General features: G+C 52.9%; 2 protein-coding genes across 4 annotated transcripts in view; both read left to right on the forward strand.

The window, feature by feature from the left end:
- Positions 1-2,429, forward strand: part of AKAP10 (A-kinase anchoring protein 10) — a 35,687-nt gene extending 33,258 nt beyond the window's left edge. For both annotated transcript variants that reach the window (XM_006138680.4, XM_075904645.1), the window contains one exon: positions 953-2,429. In XM_006138680.4, coding sequence (XP_006138742.1) covers positions 953-958 — 6 coding nt within the window. In that variant the 3' untranslated portion in view covers positions 959-2,429. The remainder of the gene's footprint in view (positions 1-952) is intronic.
- A 2,991-nt stretch (positions 2,430-5,420) lies between these two features.
- On the forward strand, positions 5,421-18,430 carry NLE1 (notchless homolog 1). 2 transcript variants are annotated; one of them, XM_075904647.1, is made up of 14 exons: positions 5,421-5,503; positions 6,316-6,495; positions 7,763-7,906; positions 8,473-8,690; positions 8,831-8,910; positions 9,818-9,894; positions 11,361-11,458; positions 13,399-13,591; positions 14,221-14,356; positions 14,725-14,771; positions 14,931-15,133; positions 15,471-15,630; positions 15,787-15,857; positions 17,303-18,430. In XM_075904647.1, the coding sequence occupies exons 3-14, from the start codon at positions 7,769-7,771 to the stop codon at positions 17,313-17,315; spliced, it is 1,434 nt and encodes a 477-aa protein (XP_075760762.1). In that variant the 5' UTR covers positions 5,421-5,503; positions 6,316-6,495; positions 7,763-7,768; the 3' UTR covers positions 17,316-18,430. The 2 variants fall into 2 exon arrangements, with proteins under 2 accessions (XP_075760762.1, XP_075760761.1); XM_075904646.1 differs by lacking the exons at positions 5,421-5,503; positions 6,316-6,495 and adding an exon at positions 6,544-7,661.
- The last annotated feature ends 7,797 nt before the right edge of the window (positions 18,431-26,227 follow it).

Genomic DNA, 26,227 nt, shown 5'->3' on the forward strand with positions numbered 1-26,227 from the left:
GGTGCTTTATAGATAGCTTTGACAGAAAATATCTCTCCATAGTTGCACAGCTGTACAAGTCGTCTCATCTCATGTTCACTGTTGTTCTCTGGGGGAATCGTTGTAAGCAATCTTAATTAAAGAGATTGCCTTCTTACCAGGGGTGGTCAATACTGGAATGCCTTAGTTAAGTTCACACTTGTTAATTCAAATTAATTGAGTACTAACATACTGCTTAATAGATCAATAAAACATTTAAAAGCTTGAAAGCTGTTGCGTACTGGTCACACCAGCTCTGTCAGTGTGCTACATTTATGGTGCGAAGATAGATTTGGCTTTGATTTAGCATCATGTTTATGCGTTTAATAACTCTAAATGTTTTCGTGTTTCTGGTTTTCTGCAGTCGCACAAGATACCAGGTTACCAAACAACCTCTAATGCAATAGGTTTATTATGAAACAGTTTAGTTACTTGCTGTATTCCTCTTCACTAATCTCCTGATATTGGTAATCAAACTGTCTGATGGCCAAGGAGAAACTATGAAATTTGTCTGCATCTCTGTACCATCATCACCTAGGAGTTAAATGTCTACTTAAAATATAGATTTATACCTCTAGTTTGACTGTCGTCCTGTTTCTGCAGGAGCGATATGAGTAGTGTCTTAAACTTTAGTTTAAATTGTATAACGGTTAATCAAATCAGTAGATCAGTGTGAGTAGATGAAAAGGTCACATGGAATATATTAACATTTTAAAAACAGGAGCCTTTAAAAATCAGTGGTTGCAGATGGTTGGGATTCAAATTAAGCAAGTCCAGTTGCAGTAATTGGAAGTTTCTTATCAAAAATTCTTTCTAGCCAACTTGGTGCAAACCTTTGCCCCTGCAAATGCCTGTCCCTGCACTAGATGGTTGAGCTGTGCAGTTTTCAGGCACTTTGTCTAGAAATAATTTTAATACATGTTTTGTTTCCCAGCTATGATTTCTGAAATGCCAGAGCAAGGAAATCTGGTTTTCTGCTTTTGAAGATAAGTGAACTTTTTCTCTCTTGGTGGAGTCTTCTCTAACACAGCCAATGAAAACAAAGCACTGTTACTCCAGACAGCTGATATTCTCTCATCCATAAGGGAGGAGGAAAAGGAGCAATGTTGGATCTCCTCCACAAAGTACAAAGCAATGTTTTTTTTCTACTGCACGTGGCATTCACAATAATGAAGGTTTTAAAGAGATGAAGAAGCAATTCATGAACATGTCACTGGGAAACTGTGGTCAGCTTCACAAATGCTTTACCCCATCTCTGTAGGACTGTTCATCACAATGTCTGCAATGGGACATGGGCCACACCAGGGAGGGGAAAGGTTTTGTTGTGGTTTCTAGTTCTTGTACTTGTCATTTTTAAACACACAACTGTAAAGGCCACAGGGCAGCTTCCTGACCTTACCCATTGGCGAGATCAGCCTGAGATGAGGAATACATTGGCAGCGAGTGATCGAAAGAGCTATAACCGGTATATTTTTCCTTACTTGAACTAGATGAGTATTCAACTGTAAGATAGATAAATACATTTTACTTCCTGCGTAACTGCATTAATTTTGAAAGAAGCATAAAGTGGCCAGGAGTGAAGACCGGACAATGTAACTTTCTGCCCTTAGTCAAGCTGTTACACTTGCATATACGCTTCCATTCCTTGCTTCTATGCAGAAGATTTACAAACCAGTCTCTGGCCTGTGCAGCCCTCAATCTCTGATTCATGGCTCTGAGTCCAGCCCACTGTGCAGAGCAGACTGTACCCAGTGGGCTTTGCTCCATTTTCTTAATTCTCCATGCAGGTATAAAAGAACTGCCCTTATGAGTTACTATCATTCTCCATAATGTGCTATCGTCAAACTGAGATCTATTCTCAGATCTTTGTTTTTAAGGAAAAAGATCATTCCGTTTTAGTGCTTTTTGCCTTTATTTCCTTTTGTTATTTTCAGCATTTGCAACTTATATAGCCTTTGGTCTAAACAAAAAGTGAGAGCTTCTAACCACACTTTCGTCTCCAGACTAGTAAGATGATTCTGCAGAGCATCTGAAGCACTCACGCTGTCATTCCAATCGATTATTGCTGTATTTTTATTGTGAAACATTTCTGGTTTGGGTTTATTTTATTTATGATTGCTTTGTTTTCTCAAGATTGTGCAAAAAAAATCACTTTATATAAATTCTCAATCATCTCCAATGTTCAGAAAGTCTTGATCAACTAGCAAATATTATTCTGTTGCAATATTTGACTGTAGAGAGGCACACTGTGTATTGTCTAAGAAGAAGCAAAAAGGCTGTGTATAAGGTTTTTGGTACTATGTACCACCTCTTATTTCTCTCATGCCCAAGTATTCATGTACTTAAAACATATTATATTTAATTGTGTTTTGATTTAAAATATATAAATATTAAAAATTGTGTCAATTTTCTGTTTTGATGGCATTTGATTTTTCCTACATGCCTTTTGTGCACAGATCTCCACTTTCATGATGGAGGGGGGGAATCCTGAAATGCCTCTTTGGCTGGTTATTTATGGTTGGCCATACTTAGTGTCCTTAATGGAAATGCTCATATATTGGCAAGATTAATTTGTTTTCTGATGGAAATTATGCATAGAAGCTCAGCAAGATGAAGTTTTGAAATGATAAACTTGGGGCCTCAAAAGAAAACGAAGCATCAGTTTAGAAGAACGTGGAGTACGAGCGTACGTTGTAACTCAGTCACACAGTGACTGAGTTACACAGGTACCTTATCCACTGCACCACTGGAGGAGGCCCCCAACCTCCCTATATTCTGGGCCTCCTATTATCTATCCTATGTCCCAAGAGTGCCAGGTGCATCCATCGCCAAGCTTGTGTTGGGTGACGCCACGTTGGATGGGGGGCTCGAACCCTCGAGCTCTGACTCTGGAAAAACTGACACCCTGGGGCTTTCCCGGAATAGTACCCTCCTCTCGCTATCCATGCAGTGGTCCAGGGTGGGGCACCAATAACTGTTACAATATCCTGGATACAGTATGAAAATAGAGCACAGCTCCTAACAGTGCGGGCTTATGAAGCGTCTGTACTCTCGCCTTCGAATGCAGTGCTTCTGACTGAAGCAAGAAGGTTTCTGCTAAACCATGACTGCTGGATACAATACAGCTGCGCTCAGACACTGTCAAATACGTACTAACTGCATATGCATTGACTTAAAAAAAATCAGGCAATTGATCCTGTATGCTCCGGTGATACAAGATTTGACGGCAAACCGGTGGCCACCTTATGCCTATGTCTTTTGTGATTTTGCAAACGTATGGCTTTGTTGGGGGTAGAGTCTTCAGAGTCTCCATTTTACTGTTATAGTGGCAAAGCATCTTTGATGCATGTTACATCCTCCTGATAAGTTTCTGTGGAAACCCCTGATAGTATATGACATTCATAGTTACACTGAGGTGGTAGAAACTTGTTACAGTGAGTGAGTGGAACCAGGGCTGCCTTGAGCCATTCCTGCACCCCAGGCAGTGGGCGTGCAATGCATGCGTGGCTGCGCACCTTACAGCTGCAATCGGGCATGCGGCACCTGATGGCAGCCTCTAAGGGGCGCCGCACGGCCGGGTACATGGCGCCCCTTACAGTTGCCATCAGGCGCCCCCCCCAATAGGTTGGCGCCCCCCCCATAGGTTGGTGCCCCAGGCAGCTGCCCAGCTAGCCCTCCCCCCCCTTAATCCAGTTCCCTCAGTGGAACACACCAAAGAATATTTTCTTGGGACACAGCAGAAAGTTCCTGAAAACTGAGATATTTATGCCAGCATGCAGATGACAGAAAGCTAGCAGCGAGGAGTATTGTCTTTATTATTGGAATTCCCTGTTTAAACAAATTTTCCTTCCCAGCTTCTGAGGGGATCTGTACTTAAATCTTAGCAGCTTGTCGTAAGCACAAGATTTTGACTGCTGCAGGATCATGGAAGTTGCCAGGGAAGAAGAAAAGACGGTTTCAAAATAATGGCAGGCAGGGCCTTGGAAGAGAGACAGCGACGCTGTTCTGCACCTGGTTCACGTAGCTGCATCAGAATCTAACCTCTGCTGGGAAAGCCAGGACTTCTCTCTGAATCCACTCCGCTCTCTCCAGCCACAGCTGTTCAGCTAGAGCGGGAAGAAATTAAACTGAGCGGGCTCAGCTACATGCCGCAAGGAAGAATAGTTCAGAAGCAAAGGCTCTGACCTACCCACACAAATGGCCTCATGTCTAATCAACCAGGCTTCTGGAGCAAAACTAAAGCTCTGAGAAGTTAACCCTTAGGGCTGTCCTTAGGATTTATGGGCCCCTATCAAGGCTATTAAACCGCTGCTCCTATGCCCGATGCACCCCCCTGGCTGCCAGTTTGTTAGAGAAGCAATGTTATGATTTTCAGGCACACACTAATGAAATGTTTTTAAAGCAAATTTTAAACGAGGCTCCTGTTGGCTAACACCGTAAAGTCAGAAACTGACCAGATGTACCTAGGCTTAGTATGTGCCTGTTAAATGGCTTCACTTTGAATACTGTGTACAGATGTGGTCTCCTCACCTCAAAAATGATATTTTGGCCTTGGAAAGGGTTCAGAAAAGGGCAACTAAAATGATTAGGGGTTTGGAACAGGTCCCATCTGAGGAGAGGTTAAAGCGACTGGGACTTTTCAGTTTAGAAAAGAGGAGACTGGGGGGATATGATAGAGGTCTATAAAATCATGAGTGGTGTGGAGAGAGTGAATAAAGAAAAGTTATTTATTAGTTCCCTAAGTAGAAGAACTAGAGGACACCAAATGAAATTAATGGGGAGCAGGTTTAAAATTAATAAAAGAAAGTTCTTCTTCACAGCGTGTAGTCAACCTGTGGAACTCCTTGCCAGAGCAGGCTGTGAAGGCTAGGACTATAACAGAGTTTAAAGAGAAGCTAGATAATTTCATGGAGGTTAGGTCCATAAAAGGCTATTAGCCAGGGGATAAAATGGTGTCCTTGGCCTCTGTTTGTCAGAGGCTGGAGAGGGATGGCAGGAGACAAATCGCTTGATCATTGTCTTCGGTCCACCCCCTCTGGGGCACGTGGTGTTGGCCACTGTCGGTAGACAGGCTACTGGGCTAGATGGACCTTTGGTCTGACCCAGTACGGCCGTTCTTATGTTCACTACTGTATGAGTGGCTCTTTCACAGGTTCGGTGTGCCCCTAATAGATCTGGTCTTTTAAGTTAACTAGACAATCCGGAGGAAGCAGAACCATAGAACAGGGATAGGAAGAGATTGGTGGGTGGTGCCTATGTTGTCAGGTGCCATACACAAGTGCGCATTCTGTATATGTGTAAGGACAGCCCTGGCCTTAGTCCAGTGCTATTGGCTAGAGACTGCCAGTTAAATTAATGCTTACAGGAAATATTACTATTCCCCTCAAAGCTACTTGCAGCAGTTGGCCAACACTGAGCACTGTCCAAGAACTAGGCTGTTCTCAGCTAGCAGGGGAGCAACGGCGGATGTTGCCTCATTCTGGGGGTATGTACATTCATCCTTTTTCTCTCTCTAAAGCACTTGGAACTTTTGGTACCCATGGGCTTGTAAAGTTTCAGGATGAGCCTCTGTTCCGGCAGGTGTATGGCAGTTGGGCCGAGCTGGAAGGGAACGGTCTTGTCATCCAGCCTGTTTTGTTCCTTATGGTGAATGTCAGTGAACCACAGGTCCATTAAATCTCCCTACAGCTCATTGTGACTGGCTTGTTTAACCAGTGGCTGTAGCAAAAACAAGACGCAAGGAGATGCTTTAGAAAAATGTACTGGACCTTGTCTTTGTTACAAATTTTAGAAAACTGCCAGCTTTAAACTCTGACAAAACAAACTGAATCATTCTTCTTCCTGGGTACTGACATCTAGAGCCTCTTCGGTTGGTTAATGCTCCCCACAATCTTCCCTGTGCATCACAAGTCAAAGTCAAGTTTTGTTTTTCAGCCATCAAGCTGATACCGCATGGAGCGTAGCAAGGTGTGGCAACCTCCCCTCCAATTTTCTAATTATGCCGTCCACCCGCGCATGCTGGACATGGAAGACAATTACTGCCTCCTCGTGGCATAACACGGCACCAGCGTAGGCAAAATGAAAAACACCGGCTGTAAATGTCCATGTGTATTGATCCGATAGATTATTAAGCTTTCGACTCGTGGCCTTAGTCCTTAAGGTGCCCCTAGACTCCTTGAAGCAAAATGCAGGACAATGTAGCACTTTAAAGACTAACAAGATGGTTTATTAGATGATGAGCTTTCGTGGGCCAGACCCACTTCCCTAGACTCCTTGTTCTCTCTCTCTCTGCCCCAGCTGTGCACTTGCCTCCCAGCTGCGGTTCCCTTTGTCCAGGAGCCGTGGCTGTGCCCGCGTTCTCCAGCAGGGGGCAGCGGGGCTCCCTGGCCCAGCCGCTGCCGGGCGCACAGAGATGACCTCACCGCTTCCGCTCCACGTGGGCCGGGCTGCAGTCAACACGTGGCTGGCGCTGCCCAGGTGAGTGAGGGGCTGGCTGGGGAGGGGGGCCTGGCAGCGGGGCTGGCTGGGGAGGGGGGGGCCTGGCAGCTCAGAGCAGCCCCTGCAGGGAGCTGGGGGCCCTGCCCCATCCCCCCTTTGGGGAGCCCTGGCTGCCGCTGGGCAGAAGGGGGCGCCCTCCCCTTGTAAAGCCGGACATGGGGGGGGGGGGCTGGAAATTCGCCCCCGCTGCCGGGAGAGGCTGAGCAAGGGGGCTGCGGGCCCCGCTGCAGCAGGGGTGCCCCGGCTGGGCGGGGCGCTCTAGCAAGGGGCTGCTCCAAGGGACCCGAGCTTTCTGGAACCTCCCCCCAGCTCCAGGGACTGAGTTTGGGGGGGACTCCAGTGGGAGGTGCTGGCTGAGCAAAGGGGGCCAAGGCAGCGTGCCCGAGGAACACCCCGGGATGGTCCCTGGCGCTGCCTGTGGCCTGGGGGAAGAGCCTGGGGCACCGTGTGCAGAGCGGAATCGGGCAGGCTGCCAAGGGGCAGGGATGTTCATGGGTAACTGGTAAACCTCTCCCTGAATGGATGAGGCTTACCAGTTACTGATAGGGGCTGGAGCAGCCTCTCATCCACCCCGGACAGCTGCCCTCCGCAGGGGGAAGGAAAGTGCCAGCCCTTCCCCCCTCTGCTCGCCCCTGTTTAATTGGTTAACATTAGTTAAACTTAGTTAACATTAACATAACTTAATGTTTAACTGGTTCACTAATTACATGGGATTTTACATCCCTAACGAGGGGCTCTCACCAAGTAGATGACAGGGGCTGGGAGTCAGGCTTACCCGGTTCTGTACTAAGGATGTCAACGGTTAACCAGTTATTGGTGAGCATCACCTGGTGAGGGTAACGGTTAACTGGCTGCAGGCAGGGGAGGCTGCTCCGGCGGCCTGCACTCACAACGTGACACAGCGGGCTGGTTAACCGGTTAAACATCTAGTTTAACCAGTTCACATTTTAAACAGGATTTTACATCCCTATTCTGTACCTGCCTCTGCTGGGTGACCCGGGGCCTGGGTGCCCATTTCCCAATCTGTAAAATGGAGATAATGGGAGGGAGGGCAGGAAAGCACTTTGAGATCCTCCGATGCCAGGCACGTGGAGAGCACCCGGTCAGAGGGGCCGATGGAGCAGCGGTGGCACCCTCAACAGCGGGTGGGTTTGGCTGTTGTCAGTCTCTGTCCAAGCCCCCCGTGGAGCAGCGGGTTTGATTTGGAGTCAGGCCGAGCTGCCCTGAGGCAGAAATGCGCTTGCAGGTCGCCATGATGCAAGGGGACGTGGAAAGGCTGTTGATCCAGTTCAAAGATGAGGCTGGCGAGATCCTGGGGTCGCCCTTTGACGTGCCCGTCGATATCACGCCGGAGAAGCTTCAGCTGGTCTGCAACGCTCTCCTCCAGAAGGTACTTCCCGCCAGCAACGCCCCCGCGGCCTGCTGCTCTCATGGGGGGGCTGCAAACGGCTGGCATGTGGGGGGCTCCTGCCAGCCGCCTGGGGGGGTGGGCACAGAGCAATGGGGCTTTTCTCGGCAGTGCTGGGCGTGACGTGTGGAACTGTCTGGGCTACAGGGCTGCTCACCCAGCAGAATCCAGCCGGGTGGTCTGGGCTCCCTGTCGGACTGTAGCGAGAAGGCAAGAGATTAGCTATGGGATCTCGTATAAAGGCCATTCGTAGCACGGCCTGGGCCTGCCGCACCAGGGACTCCAGCCCTTTGGCCCCCAGTTACCCAGGGATAGGCACAAAGAGGGGCTCTGTACGGGGAGGGTCTTTCCGATCTACCCCGGGCAGATTTGTCAGCTGTTGCCTTGATGCTGAGTGAGTGCATCTCCCCAGCCTAGTGCTGCCCTGGGGAGGGAGGAACGGGAAGTGCATGGGGCCCCAAACTGTTTTCCTGTCGGGGTGGAGGTAAACCGGGGCCATATGAGCCTCAATTTGCCCCCAGCTAGTGCCTCTGCCTCTTGCCTTCCAGGAAGAGCCGCTGCCCTTGGCCTTCTACGTCCACGATGCTGAGATTGTCACGTCGTTGGAGAAGACGCTGGTGGGGCAGGCGGTGGAGACGGAGAGAGTCCTTGACATCGTCTACCAGCCCCAGGCCGTGTTCCGAGTGCGGGCGGTGACGCGCTGCACCAGCTCCCTGGAGGGCCACACCGAGGCTGTCATCTCCGTCGCCTTCAGCCCCACTGGAAAGTAAGGAGGGGGGGTGGATGGCCGGAGAAGGGGGCTGCCAAAGGCGAGATCCCCGGTTACAGGGAGACAGGCTGTGTTGAGGGGAGGGGGGAGCGGACCTGCCACCCTGAGCCCAGGCAGCCTGTTCCTCACCATCTCAGGTACCTGGCCAGCGGCTCCGGCGACACCACCGTGCGCTTCTGGGACCTCAGCACGGAGACGCCGCACTTCACAGCCAAAGGTGGGTGCAGCGGGGGAGGGGGAGGCCCGGTGGGGTGTTCTGACTCGCTGGGCGGCAGCGGGTGACCCCCGGCTCCCTGAGCTCGTGCTGCACGCGCCGGGGAACCGAGACAGGCAGGAGGGTCTCGCCACGCGCCCAGCTCGGGGGCCTTTTCGGCGAGGCCTGAGGGGCAGTGGCTGGGGCGACCCCCGTGTCTGCTGGGGCAGAGCGACCGGACCCACAGCACGTTGCAGGCGGGGCCAGGGCGTGAGGGGCCCGTTGCACAGCGAGCACCACGTGTGCTGCCCAGCCATTCCCCGGCCTGTGGGGAGGCATCTCTGGAAGTGCCTGGGGGGCGCCTGGGCCGCCGCGTGGCAAGAAGGGCAGCTCCCTGTGGCTGGGGGGGGACCAGTCGGACAGGCTGGGACAAGCGCAGGGGAGTCCTGCCCCACCCCCAGCCTCAGCTGCCCCTCGGGGGCAGGGACACCCCACAGTGGAGGGCTGTCCTCACTAGGGCAAATGCGCTTATCCTTGTGAGCGTGTAAGGGGCGGATTTTTCCCCGGGGCGGGGGAGGCGACAGGTGACTCCGGAGGATCCGGTGCTCGCGGGAAGCTGGCTTTTAAGCGCTGCCTCCTGAGCCCAGGCAGCTTGTTCCTTGAAGCCAGCTCCCTGCATGTACCGGATCCCACCTGCCCCCACCCCCTGCGCCGCTGCTGCTGCCTCTGTGATTGGCAGCGGGGGGGTGGGATGACTCCATGGGAGCCGGCTTAAAAGCTGGCTCCCCATGCGCACCGGCTCCCGCCTCCCCCTCTGCTGCCTCTGATGAGAGGCAGCAGCACGAGGGGGCAGGTAACTGAGGGTAATCGATGAGCCCAAGCCCACGTTCACCCCCCTAGTCCTCACCCCTGGTCTCTCCCCCGTCGCCAGGTCACAGGCACTGGGTCCTCAGCATCGCCTGGTCCCCCGATGGCAGGAAGCTGGCTTCAGGGTGCAAAAACAATCAGGTACGTTGCGGCAGAGGCACAGAACGGCCTGGGCTGGGCCTTTTGGGGGGAGCTCTTGATTGGGGGGCTGGTGTCTTGTGGGAACAGGCCTTGGGAGGTAGTTCCTCACCGAGAACAGCAGTGGGACACACCTGGGCCCCTGGCTAGACATCCCTCCTCCACCCTGCCTGGGGCGCGTGGGTCTAGAGGATGTTGCCACTCCTGAGAGGTTGGCTTGTTTCGGAGCCTCAGGCTGAGCTGTCCCTGCTGGACACGGGGGTTCAGGGCCTGCCAGTCCCCCCGTAAGGAGCGTCTCTCCTGGCTGCTGCCCGTGTGTGGTAGCTGTTCTGAGCAGCTGGGCGGAGATGTGGGCTCTGCCCTCCTGCATCCTCCCTGTGTGTCCTTGGGCAGGTTCCTTCCTCTCGCTGGACCTCAGTTTCCCATCTGTAAAATGGGGAGAAGGATCCTTCTTTCCCTTCTCAGGTCTCTTGCTGAGTGCGCTCACAGCGCCTAGTGCATCCATGCCCCAGTCTCAGCGGGCAGCTCTCGGCCTGGCTGGAGCGCTACTCACTACCCTGACTCATAACCCAGCCACTGGCATGCATGGGACAGCAACAGCCTCTGTGCTGAGTGTGGGGGGGTGGAGCACCTGCTAAGAGAGGGACTGACCGCCCCTGGGTTCTGTGTGGGGAAAGGAGACTAGGGGAGCGGGGGCTGCCTGGCTTCCCCTCCGCCCGCAGATGGCCCATTTACACTATTAACTCCTTGTCAGCTGGATGCCGGGCGTCTGCAGTAAGAGAGCACCCCGGAGGGGAGGCAAAGCTCTGGGTTAAACTCACCCCATGAGCTGTTCTGCTCTGGTCTCTGGCTTCTCCACGAGCAGATGATGAATGTCTCTGCTCCTTGGACGAGCATTTATCGGAAGAACCACTGTGTACTGGGGAGCCGGCTGCCACCCTGTGCTGCAGGCTGTGCATCCGAGCCCATAGTGCGGGCCGGCAGCCGGCTCTCTGGGAGCAGGGCTGGGAGCTGGCTTAAAAACCGGCTTCTGGTGTGCACCAGCTCCTAGGGAGCCGGCTGCTGCCCCGCACTCCAGGCTCTGCCCTATAGAGCTTGTACTGCAGAGCCCACAGCCTGTAACAGCTGAGATTTTCAGTTCTGCCGTTACCAAAGCAACGGCTTTTTAATGTCCCTACCTGGCACCAGGTGTAGCAGCTGGCGCTGGCTTTCGGAAGGAGCTGGCTGTTGGCTGGTTGTTTTGCAGCAAGGTGAGCTAAGGGGGCGAAGAGAAAGCTCTCCTCAAGGTGTCACCTGGGTGCAGCAAAGGCCAGGCAAGGAATCCACCCGTCCTCACTTCATCCCCTGCCCGTGCCTAGAGTAGCTGAACCGGAAGGGCAGACCCACCTTTTCCAAAGGAGCGTGACTTTCCTTGGGACACGGGAGTGCGGGGTCTGTGGTCTAGCCTGCTCGCTGGCTCTGTTGTACAGATATTTCTCTGGGACCCGGAGACGGGGAATCAGATGGGCAGGGTGCTCGCCGGACACTCCAAATGGATCACATGGCTGTGCTGGGAACCGCTCCACCTGTAAGTGACTCTCTGGCCCCTTCCCCCCCGCCTTGGCGATGGCCCTGCCTGCTGTGGCCAGGCTCCCCTTGCAATGGACGACATGAGGCTGAGAAGCAGCCAGTAGGTGTCAGTGAATTGGGCAGCCCGAGATGCAGGTTCTAATCCCACCGCAGCCACCAGCCTACAAGGCAGCCCGGGTCTTGGCACTGTTCTGTTGGGCCTCAGCTTCTGCTGTTGTATAATGGGGATAATGGTGCCAGTCCCAATGGATATAAGGCTGGGTATGTATCCATAGTCATTGTGTTAGGTTTTCAAAGCCCTGTGCTGATTTTCTCTGTGCCCTGCTGCTGGGAGGCGAGTCTGGTGCTGCCTCCATCTTACAGGGTAGAGCAGGTGAAGCTGGAATGGGCTAACCCAGTGCTGCCCAGAGAGGAGGAGTTAGAGCTGGGATTAGCTCCCGATCCCTAGCGCGCCCGATCTCCAAAGCAGAGTCCCCCAGCGAAAGAGGGGCCTAGGGAAAGGTGGCGGGGGGTGACCAAGACTGCTAGTGTCTCCCTGTGCCGGCTGCCGAGAGTGTAACGTGCAGCCCGACATGCTCCTCCCCAGCTCACCTAAGCCAGGGGGAAGCTGCGGTTCACAGGGCGTTCGTTCCTCATGCAGCCCTGCCCGGGATGACTGCTCTGCCCGTGCCCCCTGCCTCCGCCATCTGGTGTCTTTGCCCTGCAGGCTGCTTCACTGCACAGGCTCTGTAGCCCCATCGGGCTCGACAGGAGGGGGGTGGAGATGATGATCGCAGAGGTTCTAAGAATTAAAACTAGTCCCTATGAAGCAGAGCCCGGCCCATTGAATTCCCTGGTCGGAAATTCCGGTTTGGAAACAATTAATTGGAAAAGAGGAGCAGGGGACGAGCTGGCCACTCCTGCCCGTGCTCTGGGGAACTCAGGATCAGCGTTCCCTGTAAGCTGAGCATTTGGGCGGGCACCCAGGAGAGAGTCAAATGCCGCCCCGCAGATTAGCAGAGCTCCCATAGCAAGCAGCCTGTGTTTCTACCGGTGGTGCACATCCACACATGCCTTGGTGCACAGAACAAAATTTATTCTGCACATGGGTGGAAAAAAAATCGCACACCACTTAGGATCTGTCTCTCCAGCTGGCCAGGCTCCTCACGCCATGCCTGCAGAAAGGGGAGCTGCATTGAACTGCCCTGCCCCGCAGCCTCTGCCTTTCCTCCCCTTGACCAGTGCGAGCTGCGAGCATGTGGCAGGCTTGGTGCCATCTCTTAACTGGCCCTCAGGCAGGGTTGGGCCAAGGGGTAACTCTTCCCTTTAGAGCCTGGGGGATGTTCCTCCCTCTGACCCCCAGTTTTCTGTCACCTGCGTGCCTGGCCACGCCTCCCGCCACCCCCGGCAAATCGGTGCAATATCCAGCTGCCAGGGGGATTTCACTGGGCAGAGCCCCGGGGGGAGGGGCGAGTATTTGGCCTTGGATGGTGGTCGCCAGGGGCTGATGCAAGTGCTGGGAAACCTGTGGGGGATGCCCAGCGTCCAGCTGGGTTCCATTGCCAGGAATTTACGTTTCCTCTGCAAAGGGGCCCCGAGCATCTCGCCAGGCTGAGAACTGCTGGGGGGGGCGCAGTGCGCCCCCTCCATGCTCGCTGTCCCATCCAAGCTTGAGTGGCAGGTGAAGGCCCAACCCCTCCCCTTCTGGCTGAGGCCCCACCCCTGGAGCCAAGCCCCGCCCACCCCCAGCCTGATCCTTTCTGGCCACCTGGTTGCCTATGTGACTGGCTGCCCACGTGTCCAAGAACTGGCCCAGCCTGACCCTTTGGCTCATGAGCCTAAGGAAGCCCTGGCCTCTCTCTGGCTGCCGGGCTGATGCAGACGGGTCGCTGCCGGAAGAGGAGCTGGCTTTGCCGTCCTCTGCCTTCACGGGTTCCAGTTTTCCTTCCTTCCGTCCAGAAACCCCGAGTGCCGCTATTTGGCCAGCGCCTCCAAGGACGGCAGCATCCGCATCTGGGACACCGTGGCAGGCCGGTGCGACAAGATCCTCACCGGGCACACGCAGTCGGTCACGTGTGTCAAGTGGGGGGGAGACGGGCTGCTGTACTCCTCCTCCCAGGACAGAACCATCAAGGTCTGGAGAGGCCAGGATGTAAGTGCGACCGCCCGGGCGGGGGCGGGGCTTCAGGAAAACGACGCATCCGGCCTGAATTGGTGTTGCCCGGCCTGGCCCCGCATTGGCGCATGCGTTAGCCGCCTGCGGCTCGGCTGCACCCCCTACTGGCGGATTTTAGGAACTGGAGGGATTGTTTTCCTTGGGAAGCTGCTCTGCTCCTCGGCCAAGGGAATTTGTTGGTCGTGCAGGGTGTGGAACCTGGGAACTGCTCAGGATAGGTGGCAGCCCGGCAGAAATGGGTCTGGTGCTGCTTGCTGGTGGTCGGAGGGACTGTGTGTGCCCCGGGGGCTGTGGCGCTTGCTCACGGAAGCTGGACCCACCAGCCAGGGGAATACGGCGCTGGCCCGGCCGTGAGCCAGGAGTTCCTGTCCTCCGAACTCGGTACTGCCCGTAGCTGATGGATGGTGAGGCTGGGACATCCCCTGGCCTGACTCAAAGTGGAGCTGGGAGCGGGACTGTCCCACCGGGGGACCCTCGCGCTGCCTGGAACTGCATGGAGGGGGGGGAAGGCCCATGTCCTGCCCTCGGCGTTGCCCACAGCCCGGGAGGCCCTAGCTCTACTCCTTGCACTGCCCCTTCTAAGCAGGCGGGTTTTTTGCTCGTAGGGAATCCTCTGCCGCACCCTGCAGGGCCACGCACACTGGGTGAACACCATGGCCCTGAGCACAGACTACGTTCTCCGCACGGGGGCCTTCGAGCCTGCCGAGGCCTCCGTCAACCCGCAGGACGTGAACGGCGCCCGTAAGAGCCTTACGTCCATTGCGGAACGGGGAGGGGAGCGGAGGGGAGGCAGCATGGCCAGTGGGTGGGGCCCAGCGCTAGGAGTAAGAAGACCCAGTTTCTCTTCCTAGCTCCCGGGGGGAGAGGGGAGGGAGCAGGGTCCCCTCCAGCAGCCCCGTTCCTCTGGGTAGAAAACAGCCCCCCCCCCGTAGCCGCAGATGGTGGCTGCCGTGCAAAGCGCTGCGTGTTCTCGGTCAGCGTGTGACTCTTTCCAAACCCCTCCCCACGGCCCTGCAACACGCTTCCTGAGTCACAGCCCTGGGGGGGCGCCTCCGCACAAGTGGCCTTTCGCCTCCCGGGGGCTAATCTCCCTTCTCTCCGGCTCGCAGTGGCAGAACTGAAACGCAAGGCTCAGCTCCGGTACGACCAAGTCAGGGTGAGTCTCCGGGGAGAAATTCCCCCCGCCCTGCTCTTAGCACGGCCGCTGCCAGGCCAGGAGTCCGTCAACCCACCTGCTTGGCTCAGGATGCGCTCCGGGGTGCAGCCTTGAGTCTGTGCGAGCCGAGGCTCCCTGCCGACTGTGTGTGTGTCGCAGGGCCAGGGCCCGGAACGGCTGGTGTCCGGGTCGGACGACTTCACGCTGTTTCTGTGGGTCCCAGCAGAGGACAAGAAGGCGCTGGAGAGAATGACGGGCCACCAAGCGCTGATCAACCACGTGCTCTTCTCCCCGGACACCCGGATAATCGCCAGCGCCTCCTTCGACAAGTCCATCAAGCTCTGGGATGGCAGGACGGGAAAGTAGGTTCTCCTGGGCTGTTAGACGCGACGTTTGCAGGTCAGCCCGTGCAGAAATTCGCTCACTGCCTTGCCATGTCTGAGGCAGAACCCTTTTACTCACAGAGCGTGTGGACTCTCACTCGTGCGTGCGTGCATGTGGACTCACACTCGTGTACTCGCACTCATGCACGTGCACTCGTACCCTTCTGCTTTTGAGCTAGCGCACCTAGTAGCTAGGGCAAGGCACTTGGACTCTGCACCCTGCCACTGACTAGCTGTAACCTTGGGCATGTCCCTTTATCTCTCAGAGCATGTTCATGTTTCAAACAGCCCCACCTCACCCCTTTCTCTCTCTCAGGTACCTCACCTCCCTGAGAGGGCACGTCGCTGCTGTTTACCAGATCGCCTGGTCGGCTGACAGCCGCCTGCTGGTGAGCGGGAGCAGTGACAGCACACTGAAGGTCTGGGACACCAAGACGAGGAAGCTGGCCATTGATCTCCCCGGCCACGCCGATGAGGTAGGAGGCCATTCACCCCGGGGCTCGCGCTCACCCACCCCGCAAGCGCTGTGGCCACCACCACTGTCCGAAAAGCTGAAGTTCTTCCCTGCCAGCGGTGCGAAGGAGAGCCCACCCCCACCCCTGTGACAGGAGTGTCTCTCTCTTTGGTGGCAGGTGTTTGCAGTGGATTGGAGCCCCGACGGACAGCGAGTGGCGAGCGGAGGGAAAGATAAGTGTTTAAGGATGTAAGTATCCCCAGAGCCTGTCCCCAGTAGCAGAGCGCGGCCCATGTGGGTCGTGTGCGGATATTAACACAGCCTGCAAAGGGACGCACTGAGGGCCTTGTTCTATATACTGAATCACTAGGCCCACACCCGACCGACCAGCTGGCCTTTGGTTGTTAGGAGTCTTGTGATAGCACCAGGAGCCCACGGAGTTTGGGGCACAATCCTGCGAAGCACGTTCGGTTTCTTGGAGGTGCCTCTGGAATTTTCCTTGCAAAGCAAAGACGCTGAGTAACTGATCCCCCCCCAAAAATCTTGTCTCCTCTAAAGCCCAGTGTTCCATTAAAAGTCAGCTGTGGCGAAATGGCTTTGAGCAGCCCTGCCAGAAGGCGCGGGAAGGAAAAGGATAGCAGGGCGTCACGGTTGCACAGGAAGGCGATAGACAGTAAGCCCCTGCCCCGAAGAGGTTACAATCTGTAGCAGTGGTGGGCAATTAGGTGGCCCACACGGGCTCCCCCCGCCGCACTGCCGTCTGCTCCCCTCACACACCCAGCTCTCGAGCACTGGGGCACCAGCACCCCGCCCGCCCTGCTCCCCCTCCCTCCCAGCACTTTTGCAGGGCTACGAACCTGCTGATTTGCATTCCCTCCCCGAGCTGGAATGCCGCCAATCAGCTGTTCGCCGTGTTCCAGCTCTGGGTGGGAAGGAAGCGCAGGGCTCCGGTGCCCCAGCGTGTGAGCGATGCGTGGGGGAGAGGGGCAGACGGGGGGGGGGGGGGGGCGGCAGGTGGAGCCCCAGTGGCCATGGGCTGCTGAGACCCACTGAGGTGGAGGAGCAGCCCACTCCCTCTTGGTTGCCCATCGCCGGGCTATAGTCAAGTCTTCAGATGAGCAGGCTTTTCCGCTGAGTGAAGCCATTTGGTTCTCCGTGTCACAAAGCCAGAGGATCCAGCCTGGACTGCAGCATGTGCCCAGAGTAAGTGACCGAAATGATCCCTCACGGGCTTGGAATCCGAGTCCAGTCTGCTAGTCCCGTACCTGCATCTTGGCCCCTGAGTCACCTCCACAGGACGCCTCTCAGACGTGCAGGGGCTGCTGTTTTCCTAAAGCCTCCCAACAGCCTGAACTCCCTGCTGTAGCTGCCTCCTGCTCGGCTGGCGCTGCCTTTCTCCCTGCTCATGTTGCAGTGAGTACTGGGCCCTTCGCTCACCCTGGCCTCCTGCCCCGGGCTGAACCTCCCCGGCACGAGGGCAGAGCGGATCTGAGCCGAGCACCAAGAACCCCCATCCCTTTCCAGCCTTGTTCTCCTTGTGCCTCCAGAGATCCCCCGGGATCCAGTGACCAGTTCGCCTCCTTCCGCTTCAGAGTCTAGTGCATGGGGCCTTGTGGGGCCGCTTGCGTGCAGCTGGCCATCAGAAAGCTGGAGCCAGTGCTGTGCCCAACGCACGCTCTCCCTTTCATTCGCAGATGGAGGCGATAGGAGCAGTGAAGAGGAGCCTGCTGGTTCTAGCTGGCCCTGGCAGCGCCGTCAGGCCTGGACTACGCAGTTCTGCCTCTTCCCTGCTGCCCTAGCTTTCCCCGGCGAGCTGCTGAGAAGGGAGAATGTCATTCCGACGGAAGGCGAGCCCACGAACGTGCCACTAGATCTGGATGACTTTGTCTGCAGCCTTGCGCACGCTTGGACCTCCGCTAGCTCCCGTTCAGCCTGGTTTCTAGTGACACGACAGCGGCGGGGAGCATGCTGGGGGAGGGCGTCTGGTCATGCTTTTGGATTCCCCTGCAAATGGAGCCCACAGGAGCCAAAGCTGAGCGGGGGCAGAAAAGTCTCCTCTCCTGACCTCTGGGGAGAGAGAACGGGGGAAACTGTCACCCTGGTGCCTCGCAAAATGCTGCTCGCCTGTTTCGCCAGAGGCAGGGGGCTGTGTAACAACCCTCGGCCGCCTTCACTAGCGGCAGGAGGGGAGCGAGGGGCTTTGTGCCCATGCTGGAGAACTTTCCCCGACGTGTTGCTCACACTGGTGCCAATAGCCCAGTTCGCCGTACTCTAAGGAACCAACCTCTGGCTGGCTCTTGGTTCTGACCCAGGAGGCTGTGTCGAGTTTCCAGGTCTCGGTGGGTCTCTGAATTGCGGAACGGTGGGCGAGTGTGTCCGTGACCTGTCCTTGTTCCAGGCCGATCGCCTGGCTGGGAAGGACGGTGCATGAGGCTGCTCTTACATCCTGTGTGGAGTTGGCTCTTGGGCTGCTCCTGAGACTTGGGAAGCGATGGAGGAAACTCCCCTTGAGTTCCATGGTGCAGAGTTGGCCCCTCCCGAGTGGATCTGTCAGCTGGTGTCCGGGGAGCTGTCCCTTGTCCTGTTCCAATCCCAGTGTGTTAACATTGGTACCGTGGCTTCTGACCGACGTGGGGGAGTTAAGTTAACCCAGCCCAGCAGTCTGGCTGGGAGGCAGCTCAACCTGGCTTTCACTTTCACCCCCAGTGAAGTTTAAGAAGAGCACTGATCCAAATCTGATTGATAAGGAATGGATAGAATAATGTGGAGTTCTCTGTCACCGTTGCAGAACGTTTACATTAAAGACAGGCATTCTCTCTCTCTCTCTGGGGCTGCTGTGTTGTGGTTTGTGGTGGATGTTCAGAAAAAAAATTTTTTTTTTTTCATTCTCGATGGTCGATCTGAGAGTTGTTCATTGATCCTGGTTTTGGGGTTGCGGTACAAACAACCTGGTGTAAAGAACGCCAACCCCAGGCTGGGAAAGGGAGAGAGAGATGGCCCAGTGATGAGCCAAAGACTTGGGAGATGTAAGTTAAGTCCTGGCTCTGCCACAGACTTTCCTTCTGGGCCCATCATTTAGTCTCGCTCCTTGGGGACAATAGTACGGAGTGTTGTGAGGATAAATAACGGTAACGTTTGTGCCGAGAGCTGGGCACGCACTGGGCTGCTTGGTTCTCGGGCAATTTGGAGGAGGGGGGCAAGTTGTGTTAAACTGAAAACAAAAAGTAAAACACACACCTTTCAGGGGTTGGATCCTGAACTAGATTATCAATAGTGCCGAGTGAGGGCCTGCACTGTGCAGTGTACTGTAGGACATCAGAGATAACCTCACTGTCTGAAGAGACCAGGCGAGTAAAGGGTGGGACATCACATTGCTGTTAAAAGTAACCAGCAACCTGCCTTATTGTGGTTGTGAATCTGATTTGAAGTGCTTTCTAGCAAGGGGCAAGATTTTTAGAAAGTGTAAGGCCACAAAAAGTAATTGTTCATGAAATCCTCTGGACTTAGCTGTTCATGTGCATAAGAATTGGAGGTCCTGTGGGAAGAGGTGCTATGTAAATAATTGTTTAAAATTGGAGGCGATGTATTCGTATTATGTATTTACTCTAGAGAACTTTTCCTGGGTGTCTGGCTGGTGAGTCTTGCCCAAATGCTCAGGGTTCAGCTGATCGCCATATTTGGGGTCGGGAAGGAATTTTCCTCCAGGGTAGATTGGCAGAGGTCCTGGAGGTTTTTCGCCTTCCTCTGTAGCATGGGGCACAGATCACAGCTGGAGGATTCTCTGCATCTTGGGGTCTTTAAACCATTTGAGGACTTCAGTATCAGAGAGATCTAGGTGAGAGGATTATTCCGGGAGTGGGTGGGTGAGATTCTGTGGCCTGCGTTGTGCAGGGGGTCGGACTAGATGATCATAATGGTCCCTTCTGACCTTAAAGTCTATGAGTATCACTTAGGAGCCTGCTTTTTGTGGACCCAGATTTCATTGTGGCCCTGTAGAAGGCATCCCGAAAGACGGTCCCTCCTGCAAAGAGAGTCTGATTGGGGTTGTCGTTCTTCAGTCCCAGAACCTCATCACCTCCTGAGGTTGCTCCTTTCATTCCTCCAGGTGTGACCTTGGCATGGACGGACGGTAATGTAGACGAGGGAAAGGCATAGCCTTCCCAAAACTGCCTGCGCACCCGACTGCTGAGGACTGGAGCTGTGGCATGGCAGCCCAGGTTCCCCGGCTGCTGGGGAGGGTCAGGCCAGAACTGAAGCACAGCAGCCCCAGCCCTCCATGTGACCAGGGAGGATGGGGCTAGGGATGAGCGGGGCTTGGTTCCAGGGCTAGGCCTCAGGTGGAAGGGGCGGGGCTGGGGCTTGCCTTCCCCTGCTGGACTTTCACCCACCACCCGTGGATCTTGGTGTATCTTGTCTGCCATGATAACGCTGGGAATGTTGGACCTGCTCAGCCGTGGGTCACAGATACCAGAGAGCAGGGTAAAGTTTGTGTCAGCCGACGGTCAGGGGTGTGTGTTTGTGTGTTTTGTTTGTTTGTTTTTCTGAGAAAAGGTTTAACGTCCGTGTCTTTACTGCTAGGACCGGGGTCCCATCGCAGAGGGTAGCCAGCAGGCCAACAGATGCCCCTTTATAGGAAGAGCTTATTACACCTCAGATTTTAGCTGCTAGAATGCAAGATTCCTTCGCAGTGGGCAGCCTTAGGGAAAGACTGAAAGGTGCCCCAACGGACCAGTCACCTGGGAGTGACACAGATCCAAACGCCCAAGCTCTTCCTATACCTGTTCCTTATGACCGGCTGAAGTTCTTTTAAATTGTGCTTGGTTCTGTTACAGCAACTGAAGGAGTCAGGTTAAAACTTAAACAGTTACAGGTTTATTAAAAAGACTTATAAAAGCATATGGTTACAATGGCTATTGCTCTCTTTCTTAACTGTTAGCAAATACAGATTTTTAAAAATCGTTACAAAGAAAATAAAGATAGAAAATAGAAATAATGGTACCAAGTGACAGCTTAATCTTTAAAGAGCTCTAAGTCTATGTGTACACTTAAGACAAAGGACCACATCCAGGTACAATTTTTACCCCTTTCTGTGCCTCTCGACTCCAGCGTGTCAGGCCAGGGCCGGTCTCTCAGTTCCTAGGAAAGACCAATACGAGGTGGGCGTCCCCTCTGGAACCTCGGGAGGTCAAACACCTAACCCGACCAGCAGATAGATGGTAGATTGACACTCAGAGTAAATGTGCTGCTGGACCCATCTTTATACCCCTGGGGGCCCGTATCCTCTTTCTTATCTTAAGATACCAAATTGTCCTGGTCCGTTTTGTGGTGCCAGTTCTTACAAGCAAGTTTCAACTTAATTTACACTTGCAAGAGAGAGAACTAAATTGTGAGCACTAGACATTTTTTTGCTGGGCGAGAGATTCCTCCCCCCGCGGACGGCTGTGTGTTTGTATCAATATGGGTTAAGTCAAGGGCACTCCTTGGCAGCCTCTTGGTCAGCAATTGGCGTATCTCTGTTTACAGCCATTCACGGTCACACAGCCTGGGCCTTCTGCTCTGTGTGCCCTGCATGCTCCAGGCAAGCAAAAATTGATGTTACAGGGGAGTGGAGGGGGTTCCTGTCTGGCTACAGTTTGTGAAAGTCAAAGCCCTGTAGGATGGTCAGAACCACCTCAGCAGATGAGCCCTGCACTTCTAGCTGTCCATCTCTAATGCTCCACTGCCTTAGCGCTTGTGTGGCCAGGCACGCCTGAGCTTTGAGGGAGATTTATGGGTCTGCCAGGACACTTTTGGCTGCTGGTTCCCAAGCAAATGGCTTTGCCCACAGCCCACATCTGAACCTCAGTAGCGCAGCTCCCAGTTGTCTCCATCTCGTCTGCTCCTCTTCTCCATTCTGGCTTCAGCATTTGATACTGAATAGAGGAAGGATGTTAAACTGCGGTTACCTAGCTAATCGTATAGTCGATACAATTTGTATCCACTGTACGATTAGCTGATAGGACCACTGTGCAGAGCCGCAGCTGGGGTAGCGCCAGGCGCCTGCTCGAGCTCGGTTCGTGTCAGCTCCGGGAGGCACCCACGCTGCAGCTCTGCACTTTACAGGTAGTAAGAGCTGCCGGACTCTTACTAGCGTCTCCGATCTGTGGCCAGCCCTGGCTGCTAATAACTTTCTTAAGGTCTAATCACCCTTTAATATTTTTGCCATTTACAACCCATGGTCCTTCCTATTTGTGCTCATTTAAAGAGCCCATGAGGCTTTTTATAAGAATATGGTGGTAGGCTAAGTATCTTGATCAAACTTCAGCTTAAGTGTCCTGCTGCCAAGCTAAGCCCTTCTCCCTGGAGCTTGGTGTGGCTACAACATTTCTCACTTCCTATCTCAAACTCTTGTAGGGCTGTTGTGCACTGTTAAACGGCTGCTGCATTCCACCCCAGAGGTGGCTGCCATTTTGATGGTTGATCAAGTAAGCACGATCTCTCAATTGCCTTCTTCCAGGTGGAGCCAGGAGCATTCACTAGTCAATGATTATTGAAATATTTAGAAAATGTGGGTAAAAAGAGCCTATAAATATGCAAAGTATTGCTACTTGTAATAAAATCAAAATATGTGAGGAGAATCTCATTGTTCATTGATGTGATTTTTCTTTATACTCAAATGTCTCTTTCTATCATAGCTAGTGTTTGTCCGTGGAAAGAATTTATACGGCCTTTCTTGACTGGCTAGCAACTCTGCTGGCAACCTTACAAAAATGCATGTACCGCAATGTTTAGGTTTTCAAGAGCCAGCACTGGGTGTAAATATCCGTCTGCGTTCCCATGTTTTCAGTCCAATTTCAGCTGAATTATTCATGAAACGTGCCACAGAGCTTTGCCTATTGCACAGGTATTAGCGTTCCTTGTCGAACACAGGAATTGTCAGTGTATCCAGCTAACGCAGCCCTGCTCTTACAAGGATCTCTCCACACTGCCATTTAATTCCTTCTTGCTGCCTCACTAATGCAGCACCTCTTAGTGAATCTGGTTCCCGAGGCCTTTGCCATGGGATTGAGGGGTAGCTCTGCTCCCAGGAGGAAAGTTTTGGGACTGCGAGTGAAAAGTCAGGAGTAATTTAAAAAGTGGGAAGTGGCGAGGGCAGTCACTTTTCCCAGCCATGACTCAAACACGCCTGCACTGCAGAGGTTCCCAAACCAGCGGTGTGATGACGTCATGATCGTATTTAAATGAGTCCCCGCTGACATACACTGTCAATGCTCTGGCCTCTTCCCACTAACTCAGAAGGCTCATTTAGTGGCTTATCCATCATCTTTGCAAAATGGCAGAATCGTTTGAGCCTTCAAACCCCAGCAGACTCAGCTCATCGCTTGGTTTTTCCCAAGTCGATCACTTGACTCCCACTGGTCTTCCTGGCAGGGGCAAGGTAGACGTCTTTCAGTGAAGACATTAAAAGCCTAGCACCTTGCCTGCTGTGTGTGGAAGTTAATGGGTGTAAGGTGCTTTTTGGAACACAATTTGGGGGTCCTTGGCCAAAATTTCCTCTCCCTCTGCTGTTTGAATGGGGTATTGTATGCAGGTTGCTGGGGTCTACACCATAGAGGTGACTGAGTTTCAGTGACACTACAGGGACGTATTTGTAAAACTCTCAGGTGTTCTTAACATCTTCATTCCAGGCGGATGGAAGCAGGACTCAACCGTGTCACGTAAATGCCAAAGAGTTCTGAAATCCATCCCCTCCTTGGAAGGTTCTGGAATGATTAAATCTCGTATTCCAGAGCAGAGAGAAGAACTAACTTGCCCAGGGACACGTAGTATGTCGGTGGCAGAGCCAAGAATAAAACGGGTCTCCTGACTCCGTTGCCTTCTTAAACCCATTTAGATCACACTCCTTGACACTCCTTGCATCACTTCAACACTCGGGGGATTTCAAAGGGTGCTGTATGTTTCTGGCGTAGTGCTGGTTAGGATATGTGGCTCTGTCCTGTGGACACAATCCTTCCCTATGCCCTTGTCCTGGCCTATGCCATCTGACCCATAACTGCTACCCTGGGTGTGAAAGGAGTGGGCTCTTTTATTTATACATTTTGTTTGCTGCTTGTCCTCTGTCTTGGGCTATGAATGGAGCTCTGGAGACTGTTGTGCATGCTGGTTAGGGACATTAGATTTTGCTCTTTTCTTAAGACCTGTTTTTAAAATGTCACCAGTACAAAATGCCATGTAGGGCTAGAGAGTGGAGCCTTTTATCTCCAGCATGGGGTGAGCATGGGCAGTAACAGCAGTATAAACTGTTCTCCTAGGAGTGTGTCTAGCCCCTGTGATCTGCAGGGACAACCTCCTAAGGTGAGAGGGGGAACAGTGTTCACTTTCATGCTTTGGTCTCTCTCTGCTGAGAGTACAAACAAAGGTGACACGTGGGGATGCCTGGTACTGGACTAACAAGCAGAAACTCATCTCAGCCAAGATCCCAGTTCAAACTAGCAGCTGAGGCCAGATCCTCAAAAGATATTTAGGCTCCAGATTTCAATGGAAGTTAGGAATGTGAATCCCTTTGAGAGATTTGAACCGGAGAGCCAAACTCCACAGCCCTTTCATGTTGAGCAGAATTTCCACTGATGTTCTGACTTTGCCACTAGAGTTCACATCCTTTGTAGCTGGCTACAGATCCTTATGTGATGAGCAGGAAAATATTGTTGTGCTGATCAAATTTCCCAGTTCCTCCCTGTCACTGTTTCATTCTGGACCACCAACTGTCCTGTACAGCCTCGTTCTTGCTCTCTGCTGAAATTAACCTATTCCAAGGCCGGCAGACAAATCGCTAATAACGCTGTATAATCACTTGGCGCTGTCAAGAGAAATGCATGTATTATTTTTGATCTATATGGGATCATTTCTGGCTTAGAAATTCTTGAAATGATTATATGACTTATGGGCTCTTTGCGTTGTCTTTCTTCAAAGCATGCTCTGTGAAGGAGAGTTTTGGGGCGTAGGGCATATGCCAGCAGAGAGAGAGAAGCTCATGGCTGAATGTGAGAATGCAGTCATTTTTCATGAAAATGTGTTTCTGCATCTGAAAGTCTCGCTTATTCAGATTGGTTTTGATTTTCTCCTGGTTTGCTATTTGTCAGTGCTGTCGATTTATATATTAAAACCCGAAGCCTTCGGGTTACTAACAGCACCTTAATTATGATTGAATGTCTCTCTTTTTAGCATTGATCTGGAGGGGGGGGGGAGTTGTTTTTTACTTTTTGCCTTTATTCTGCTGACTTGCTGAATTTAGTGTGTTGTTTCAGCCTGGTTCTCATTTGTTAGCTCAGGGTGGAGGTGGTATGATACAGGGGAAAAAAAGATTTTAAATTTTTTAAAAATTCCTTTTGTCCTAGCTAAACAAAAAAAATTCATATTGGTGTTCTGTAATCCACCCACACACTTAATTATTTGGAAAGCCTAAAGTTGTCCTGTATTAAGGCCAACGGGGGCCCTTGAAGTAGTATTTATTGCAGCACATCTTTTGTCTGCTTGGCTCTTTGAAGAAGATTCTAATTACAATGGTTTGGGCAGGGATAAAAAGGTAGAAAGTATGGTGCAGTACGGTTACATTGAGCAGTGGGAAAAAAAACAACCACCAACCCATGCCAATCAAAATAGGGAGGTTAAGTCATACTTCCCTGAATGTCTTGGGGATACATATGCCAGCATATAATACTGTTCACTCACTGTTTGCACATGCCAAAGTGGGGATAGAGCCATGTATCACATGAGAACATGCCCTGATCTGTGTAGGACTCAGGACACTGACCTAACTGAGAGCATCACAGCTGTTTGCTACGTGTGCCTCGTGATGTTTATAACTGAGTGCTGCCAGAAAAGCAAAACGCAGGTGGTGTCTCCCATTCCAGGTATGTCAGCAGTTTGCTGGAAGGTGCGGCAGTGAGAGGGTTAATCATTCATAGCTGCTGATAGTGGCCAAGGAAGGACAGATTTCAGGAGGGGAGGGATTTGAGCGAAAGGGAAAGTACTTGGTGCAGGGGTGTGGGGATGCTAACCCAAGCACAAGGGGCAGGTGGAAAGATGAAGGAGCAAAAAGAAGAGAGAGAAAACAGAGGTGGGATCAAGATTATGTAACGCCCTGGAGGGGAAAGTTAAAGGCTTCATGTGACTGGCAGGTGTTTCCTGATGTTTGGATGTGTTGAAGTAACAGGCCTAAGGCTGATCTACAGAGGTCCAGGACTCAAGCTGGAAGTGAAAAGGGCCCCCACTTGTAGCATTTGGTCATAGATAATTTAAAACTATTGTCCCTGGTTATTACATTTATATATATGAGCTGTGTTTGTGTGTTTTTCCCCCATTGCTGGTCCATGCCTTAAGTCCTCTGCTAGGTTTGTGCTGCGGTATGTGTTTACTAATAGAGCACCAAGTACATTTCCTAGCACAGAAAATCCTAAAGAGTTGATAACAGGAATGTTAAAAACGATTGTGCAATGCAGCCCCGTTTATCCACAGGGTGTTGAGTGACAATGAAAAATATAGGTGGTTGTGTGTGGCAGAAGAAACAGAATTCAGATGGGAGCTAGGAGATAGAAAATGGGGTAAAAGTGCATTTTGGATGAAGTGCAATCAGGAAGTCT

This window comes from Pelodiscus sinensis, chromosome 21 (genome assembly GCF_049634645.1).
Source record: "Pelodiscus sinensis isolate JC-2024 chromosome 21, ASM4963464v1, whole genome shotgun sequence".
In the NCBI taxonomy this organism is placed as follows: domain Eukaryota; kingdom Metazoa; phylum Chordata; order Testudines; family Trionychidae; genus Pelodiscus; species Pelodiscus sinensis.

Coding starts and splice junctions, on each gene's coding strand:
- NLE1 (XM_075904646.1), top strand. CDS start 7,632: ATGGAGCAGCGGTGGCACCCTCAACAGCGG. Junction 8,691..8,830: donor GCCTTCAGCCCCACTGGAAA/GTAAGGAGGGGG, acceptor TCACCATCTCAG/GTACCTGGCCAGCGGCTCCG. Junction 15,134..15,470: donor TGGGATGGCAGGACGGGAAA/GTAGGTTCTCCT, acceptor TCTCTCTCTCAG/GTACCTCACCTCCCTGAGAG.